Source organism: Lipophrys pholis (assembly GCF_963383615.2).
Source record: "Lipophrys pholis genome assembly, chromosome: 14".
Lineage (NCBI taxonomy): Eukaryota > Metazoa > Chordata > Actinopteri > Blenniiformes > Blenniidae > Lipophrys > Lipophrys pholis.
This window is the reverse complement of record NC_137633.1, coordinates 22,014,361-22,022,696: the sequence shown is the minus strand read 5'-3', so window position 1 is coordinate 22,022,696 and position 8,336 is coordinate 22,014,361. Positions and strand designations below refer to the sequence as shown.

At 46.8% G+C, this 8,336-nt stretch overlaps 1 protein-coding gene across 2 annotated transcripts in view; it reads right to left on the bottom strand.

Moving 5' to 3' along the window:
• Positions 1-557: 557 nt before the first annotated feature.
• zfyve28 (zinc finger, FYVE domain containing 28) overlaps positions 558-8,336 on the bottom strand; it is a 29,640-nt gene continuing 21,861 nt past the window's right edge. The window contains exons 4-14 of one of the 2 annotated variants that reach the window (XM_080479482.1): positions 7,961-8,163; positions 7,759-7,848; positions 7,556-7,645; positions 7,372-7,473; positions 5,781-7,286; positions 5,541-5,630; positions 4,161-4,324; positions 3,970-4,086; positions 3,134-3,235; positions 2,932-3,035; positions 558-2,151 (exon numbers count right to left, since the gene is read on the bottom strand). In XM_080479482.1, the coding sequence (XP_080335608.1) occupies positions 2,020-2,151; positions 2,932-3,035; positions 3,134-3,235; positions 3,970-4,086; positions 4,161-4,324; positions 5,541-5,630; positions 5,781-7,286; positions 7,372-7,473; positions 7,556-7,645; positions 7,759-7,848; positions 7,961-8,163 (2,700 nt within the window). In that variant the 3' untranslated portion in view covers positions 558-2,019. The remainder of the gene's footprint in view (positions 2,152-2,931; positions 3,036-3,133; positions 3,236-3,969; positions 4,087-4,160; positions 4,325-5,540; positions 5,631-5,780; positions 7,287-7,371; positions 7,474-7,555; positions 7,646-7,758; positions 7,849-7,960; positions 8,164-8,336) is intronic. The other variant, XM_080479483.1, reaches the window with a different exon arrangement.

The following is an 8,336-nucleotide window of genomic DNA, read 5'->3' as shown; positions in this document are numbered from 1 at the left end:
TTTCCAAGCCTGGTAAAAGAGCTTCAGATCTTAGTTCAAGTCAAAAGAAAGTTTTCAGTCAGCGTCAATAAAGATGTCACAGGACCAATTAAACCGGCTGACGTAGTTCCTCATCCGCAGTCAGTATGATGTAGTTGTGCCTCTTTAAACTTTGTGGAAAAACCTGAGAGTCGGATAATACGTCTGTCCGAGTCCATGAAAAGTGAGCCGTGCAGGATGTTGCTCATCAGATGAGTGGGCTCACGGTGCCCACTCCAGTGCCAGGAAAAACTGGCACATAAACCAAAATAGCAAATCAACATTTTCACTGAGGGTCCAGTCAGACCAGATTCATGAAAAAATACAATCAGATGTTATAGCTGCGACGGCTGGACTGACGTCATATTAAATCCTGTGGTTTAATGGGACATCACTCAGGTTTATGTGCGTGTGAAGGCAGGCGAGTGAATACCTTTGGCAATATCGTGTATAAATATTAAGCAGGTAACTCAGAGAGAGGGTGTGAACAAATCCATAAATCCACCAACACAGTTGGTGAAAGAGCAGAGGCAGTGCTTCAAACAAGAAAAAAATCATTTATTTCAATATACATTGCATTTAAAACTATAGAACATTATTTGTTCATTGGATATTTTACACAGCTATCATGGAAATGTACTGGAGGTTTATAAAATAAGACCAAGCTCTGAAATAATAACAATAATTACTGCATGATTCCTTTCTCTTGTTTTTTACATAAAATTAATTATAGCTTCATACATTATTTCTGTTCTTTATAAAAGAAAAAAGCAAACCTTTTCAAAGTGAGATTACATGTTGTTTGGATGAGGAGAGCAGTGAGAGTTTTCAATATGCAATGCCTGAGAGAACTGCGGTAATTCAGATCAGAGTGGACTTTATGCAACATCACAAAAGTCCATATCGGCCACTTCAGAGCATTCACATGTACAAATATTCTGTGTGTATGGAAGATACTTGGTATGCTGGAAGCAGATTCATGAGGAGAACGGAGGTCGAGAGCGAATCGTGTGGGAAATAATTCAGTGTAAACACTTTTCAGCACAAGTCTGCTCCTCAGGAAACCGTTCCTGTGGTTTAAACACCGAGTGAGCAGGACCGCTGCAATCAGTAGTCACTATATTGCACTATAACATCAGTGAGGAAGAGGATGAACGAGTGAGTGGCCTGAAGTCCTGAAGGCCAGCACCTGAGAAGGCCTCTGGTTGGAAACTAATTCTACACATTGTGACGCTGCAGAGAGCACTGCGCCGTGAGAGGTCAACTCTCCACTAGGGGGCCTTCCAGACCCGACAGTGACAGAGGAATCCCTTTTATCAAAGTGTGCTGGCAAGGATTCCCGCGAGAAAACTCCAGGTGACGCAATGTGAGCAGAAGCAACAGGCACAGCCCGTCGCCGAGGATCAATCATGTCACATTCACAGCCATTAAAGGCTTGAAGGGATCTCCACAGAAAAGCTTTTGGGTTGTGCTGGGACTGCTGGCATGGTGGAGATCGTTTCCAGGTCCCGTATTTAATAACTTGTTAGTTTAGTTACCAGAGTCATCCTTATTTACATGGTGGTCATGACTTCAATACGTTTCAGTAATCCAAGTCCTCCTGGAAGCTCGGCCACAAGATGTAGGAAGCTCGCAGAAGCGTTGTAAAGTATGTGACAAGTCCTTTCACTTACACTAAAAGCCAATAACGACAAACAAGAGGAAGAAGGTGACCCGCTCGGGTTCAGTGAACTGCTACAGAGCTGCTCCGTAATCTGTTACTGCCCGTTGATCCTCCGTCTCATCAATCACTGGTGCTGGCCGGGCGCCGCCGCCAACACACCGGCCTCCCTCTCAAACAGACCCACTCGTCACTCCGGTCTGGACCTTCTGCCGCCTCGTCTCACTCTGGAGCCCCGCCCAGCAGGAACCATCACGACTGCTTCGTACCTCGCCGTGGATCTCTGTGTTGCATAAGCTCTGTTTGTGCTGGACCGTGTGCGTCTGGCGAGGGGTCAGGGGTCAGATGGCCGCCTTGTCGCTGTAGAAGGGCGTGACGTGAAACATGTAGCAGTGAGTGCAAACTCTGACGGGCTTCACCTGGCCGTAGCGAGGCAGCGGGGCGGAGTGGGAGGAGCAGCGGGAGCAGAAGATCTGAAACCACAGAGTGGAGTGGAACGTTTTACCGGACACATCGGGAGAGAGACGGCTTGGTTCAAGCTTCAGCTTTAAAAAAATTTAAACAAAGAAACTACAAAAGAGACATTTAGAAAGAAAAATGTGGATGTTTTCTACATGCAACACCTTCACTCCTGCCTCTTCTAGTCACACACAAACAACTGGTTTAAAAATCAAGAAAGTCTACGTCACTTGAACTGTGTGTGTGTTTCACGGGTGAACAGTCCGGTTTGTAACTCCACAGCTCGTCTGACCCAAAGCTGATGTGTTTATGGATTTACAGTTTGTTACATGATTGATTTGTGGTTTGTGCCAGGTCATTTGGAAGTTAGGGGATTTTATTTGTTTTGTTCAGGTAAGAATGAGTTTAGGATTATTGGTGATGATAACATATTACAAGACGAGACAATATAATATCCTAAATCAGATTGCTAATTGGTGTTTTCTTCCCAGCATGCCTTGTTATCTAGTTTTTGCAGCAAATCATGATAAAAAAAAAAAGAAGATAGATGGCCCTTTATTAATCCCTGAAGGGAAATTCCACTGTGCCGCAGCTCATCAAAAGAAAACATCACCCATTCAAACAGCTGTTAGCAACAATGTGAATGTGAAATTCATTCGGAAGTTTGAAGTGAACTTTAAATTAGACGGGCTGTATGGGATTTCAGATTTAAATCAGAGGAACTGAAATCCTTCCAACAGAGATTAAAGATTATAACTATCACACCTCTAATGATGAAGCGTGAGTTTGTGTACCTTTCCACAGCTCCTGCAGTGATGCTTCCGGCGGATGACGGTGAACGGAGCCTTGCAGGCGATGCAGGAGTTGCAGGCTTCATCAGGAACCCAGTCAGGAGGGTCTGAACAGAGCCAGATAGAAACAGTGAACACACAGCAGAAGAGGAAGAGGAGCAGGCCGACGGCTGAACGAAAGACGGCTGTGTGTGGACGTGCTGACCTTCGAACTGGCCCTCTCGGGCCTTGGCTGCCAGTTCTGAGGACGAAATGGACTCCTGACACAGAGCGCAGTCCTCCAGCACCGCACTGCGCAGAACAGGGCCTGGTGGACACCATAAAAGAAGAAATTTGAACCAGTGTAGTGTGTGATTGATTGTTGTTTATGTTAAAAGCCGTGCTGCAGAGTCACGGCTCAGAGAGTGTAGTGCTGAGGGGGAGAAAGGCTTTACAGTAACAGGGTTTATTTTAGAAACAGTTAAAGTTGATTGAACGGAAACATGACGGACCACGAGCATCCATCAGCAGAAACGTAATCATTATAATACATCTGCTTAATGTGTTTTTTTTAATTCTAGAAATATTTTTCATCTGAGAGAGAGAAATGCAGCCTGACGTCCTTTTTCTTTCTTTAAATCAGGATTTCATTCTAGAAGTGAATAATAATCATGGTGGGAGACGTCACGCCCCTGACCCCGAGATTCCCCCTGTCGTTGAACCCCCTCTGAAGGAGTCTTCTGGCCCCCATTCGGGGGTTAATGTTAAGATGCTATTCACGCAGACTGCAGAGAAAAATTAGAGAACAGAAACTCTCTGAAGCTTGTTTGTCAAATTTGTCATTCTTGTCATCAATATTGTCAGTCACCGTCCACCCCAAGACGAGAAGAGGTCCATTTTTGCTCACTAAAAGTGAAAAACGTCAATAAAGCAGTAACTCCATCAGAGTGGAGTTTGAAGTTGTTTCAGGTTTGTGTGTGAGAAGGTGAATTCAAACTTCAGAAATCACCCTGTGTTAAATCAGAGGCTGTATCTCCACACATGTTTCAAACATGTCCCCACCTTTCTTTTGCTGATCGTTGTCTCCCTGCTCACACTTGGTTGCCATGACTTCAAACAAAGTCTTGAGGATGCTGCGAAGGTCGCTGGCATAGTTGGTCTGTAGCTGATCGGCAACACCTGAGTCACACAGAAACAAGCCGTCAGCCCGGCGAGACGAGGAGACGGCCACAGAAACCAGGAGAGGACTTTACCCGATATGCAAACGAAGAGGCGGTGGATAAGGTCACTGCTGCTGTGGAAACGGGACCGGATTTTGTTCCTGGCCGCCATCTTGGCATCGTGCAGCGCCAGCTGGATCTCCTGGTGGTCCAGGTCTTCTGAAGTCCCTGAGCTGGAGGTCAAGCTGCTGACCGGGCTGCAGGGAGTAAAGGGACATCTCATTAGAAGCAGCTCCTATGAGTCAGGATAAATTAAAAAAACATTTAAATAAATAGTGTGGGTGGAAACTGAAACTTGACCAATTAACATGACATCAGGGGGATTAGGAAATCACGTACTGTACATCTACTGTACATCTATAACTGGAGGAAGGCAGCTGAAACCTTCCCTGGCTGCCATTACATGTTACTCATGAGGTCACGTTAGCTCAAGGGTCTGCAGCCCACACAGCTCTCACAAAATAATGTGTAAAGATGCACTTTTATCAGACTTTACTGTTGATCTGATCTCTTATTGAAGGGAAGAAGCAGAATGTTTCAGCTCATATTTACAATGAATGTACAGCGAGATGTGGTCTCTGCATTCACCCATAAACAGCAGTGAGCAGCTACTGATGTCAGATTATCCGAGTAATCATGTAAACAGCAGTGTGACATGTTTTGTTTCATAATGGCAGGTATCTTATTATGAGATATTGAATAAACACACAGGAACCTCTTGACAATACTCTGATGTATTTGTGCATGTCTTGTTATATTTTCAATATATATCAGGTTTCTGCAAACATTGTACAAAATGGAGTTGATGTAGCCAAAGCCAAAAGCCAACAAACAGGAGACGCAGCAGTGGTAAGTCAACTGAGCCTGACAAGATGAATATTTACACTAAAAGTCATAAAAAAATAACCCTCAACAAATGTTAAAGCCAGAGGCGTCGCCAAGTTCAACAGACAAACTCAGATGCTTTGAAATTAACAGGAAGTTTGAATTATTCATAACCCCATATGTACAAATCAGGGTGAACAAAGATGCAGTTTTTCATCTCTGTTAAAGGACTTTTAATTAATAAAGCCTGAGTTTAAAGGTACAGTGTCATTAATTTATTCATACTTTTACAAATGAGATATGAAAAGAGATCAACAGTCTTGATTTCATCTGTTTGATACCCACACGTTGTGCTGTAGGTTTGGGTTCTGAAGTTAGTATGCTACCCAGCTCGCCGCAGCCTGTCCCGGCTTGTGCATCATCTAGTCCAGGCGAGTTGAAAAACGTGTGAGTTCACAGGCCACATTCAGCCCAATTTCATTTTGGACAGGCCACACTGGTAAAATAGTGCTTTAATAACCTTTGAATTTAAACTTTGACGTTTTTCTTTGTTGTGATGCACAGTATACGAGACAAATGGTGAGTTACCTGGGGGTGTACGCACTGCTGGACAGACTACACGTGGTGACACTCTCACAGTCACTATCTGACACAGAGCTGAGGGGGGAGCTCTGAAAACTGAACACAACCAAATAAAGAAAAAGTAATATGAATAAAGGTAATGAAGGGATACAAACACAATGGAAAAGTATACAAAAGACAAATCATACAGGTAAACTTAAATGAAATTATGCTGACTCATCAGATAAAAACTAATAGACAGCAGACCTGGAGCTCCGCCTGCTGTCCTCTTTGGTGTCCCTCCTCACATCCTGTTTCTCTGGCTTGTCTTTCTCCAAGTCTTTGTCCCTCTGTCGACCTCCACTGGGATGCTGAATCTTGTCAGTCCTGCAGGGGAAGGCTCCGGCCCCGCCGCTGAAGCTACAATCCTGAGTGTGGTGGGTCAGCCCCGGAGCCACCACCAGGCACTTCTCACACAGCGGGGAGGCCGATTCCTCCTCCAGGGGCTCTGTAGCGCAGCGTAATGAAGCGGGGATCACCTGGGCCACGTCACACTTACTTTGGGGCTCGTGGCCACGCGGGGGCAGCTGGCAGGCAGCAGACTGGATGACGGCGCTGGAAGCTGGGGCCTTACAGTTTTTGTCCAGTCCCAGAGCGAGACCTAACCCCAGTCCCGGGGCCTCTGTGCTGACGGTGTCCTCGTGGCCATCCTCACAGCTCCCACAGCAGACGCAGGAGTTGAGCAGGCAGTGAGTGGCCACCAGGGGGCCACAGGGCTCAATCTCAGAGGGGGCGGGCCTGGGCAGCAGCAGCTTGTCCACGGCCAGCTCCGTCAGGCTGGGTGAGCGAGGGTTGAAGATGACGGTAGCAGACAGCTTCATCCCTCCCATGCGATGGGCAATGACCTCAGCCGTTTCAGACGCAGTCCCCTCTAAGCCCATCTCCCACCCATTGGCATAAGGCAAGGGTTCACAGCCTGGAGCGGAGGTGCAGGGGGCACACTTGGCAGAGTTCAGGCTGCGTGGCTGTGGACATGGCTGCTCCGACATGGCCTCACGGTACCAGCCGTTCCTAACAGGGTTCGGCCGCGGTCCGGGTCTCCGCTGCACAGCTCGAGTCTCTTTGGAGGGAGAGACGACACATCGACAAGCCTCTCGTGTGGCGCTGGTGATGTTACCTACTGCTGCATCCAGGTCCTCCATGAAGAAGACTCTGTCCTCCTCCTCTACGTAGATGCCCATCCTTCCCCGACTGCCCACAACCCTGTGTGGCGAGGCCTCGGTGCTGGAAGCCCCGCTGGACTCTGCTCTGTTGGGGTGATGGGCCGGGGACTGACCTTGGCTGGGAGGCGAAAGCAGAGTGGACATCTCGTCTCCCACGCGGTACACCATCATGTTGAGCTGCTCCAGCTCTTCCTCGTCGTACTGCATGGAGCAGGCCAGTTCGGCTTCCTCTGCCTCCTCGCACAGCAGGCCCTGCTCCTGCTCTTCCTCCCCCCGCTCAGTTTCCACCTCCTCCCAGCCTTTTTCCACTTCCGCCATCTCATCCCCCTGACTGGAACCGACAAACAGAGCCAGGTGCTCCTCTTTCTGCTCGCTCTCCTCTTCAGCAGTGTCATTAGGAAGGCTGCAGGATGACTGATTCTCTTGGACTTCTGCTGGTGCGCCGTTTGTGGCCAGTCCCTGGCTCGAAGACAACTCTCCATCCTGGGAAATACACAGGTTTCTCTCCAGCGCCATTAACTCCTCGTTCGTCAGGGTCTGCAGCAGATCTCTGCAGAAAAAAAGGCATCAGGAGAAAGTTACCACATCGTGTTACAGGGAAAAGGATCATTGTTTATGAATTTAAAAGCCCATACCTTATTTTCTTCAATAAAGTGCGAAAGGGCCTGAAGAGCTCAGACATGTCCTCTGATTTTCGGTCGAGGTTGAGCGGTCCTTCTGAATACACAACCAGGCCGCTAAAAACGCGTCGAAAGTTTCATTAGAGGGTAGAAAACAGTGCAAGGCTAATTGTCTACTATAAGCGCAAGCAACACCTACCACACAATGGCTAGTCGGGGAATTGTAAACATCAGAGCAGGTTCATAGTCGTCTATCATGTCCTGTGTGAGGTATCCCTGCTTCAGGGCTCTGAGATGACAGCAAATATCAGTCAAAATGTAACCACGATATATCTGTGTAATCTAGATTCTAACGTAAAATAACGTAGTGATCAGATTCAGTGTTTGCCACTTCGGATTCACCTCTCCACAGTTTCACAGAAGAGCACAATCACTTCCTGCTGCACGTAGTATTCTTTGGGAGACTTCACAGGCACCATGGCTGACACATAACTGGCAATGAGAGAAACACAATGACTTCAACACAGATATATCAGGTAGGTTTCTGTCCAACTTCTACATAATTGATCGGATGGTTGATAGTAATGCTTGAGACCAAGTTTACCTGAGCTCAAACTCGGCGAAAAGGCTGTCAAAATGTTGCAATGCGTCCTTCATTCGGTCTGTGTACAGGTTGAGGTCCCTCAGGGCCTGGTCTCTGGTGATGTTGCGTACCTCCTCCAGGCTGCGAGTCAGGTCCTTAGCCAGGGGTCTCATAGCGATACTCTCTATTTCTCTGTTCATAATGATGGAGCCTGCAGCCAAACACTGGACGCAGACAAATACTGCATCACTTTACATGAGCAAATGCAGATTCAACAGATGTTGGATGGTTAATTGGTTTGAAAGAGATAATGCTGGGTGATTTCTAAAATGAACATGAACGCATGAAAAAAACAACTTTTTTCAAGTAAAATAAAATGTTTTAATTGAGAAGTGCT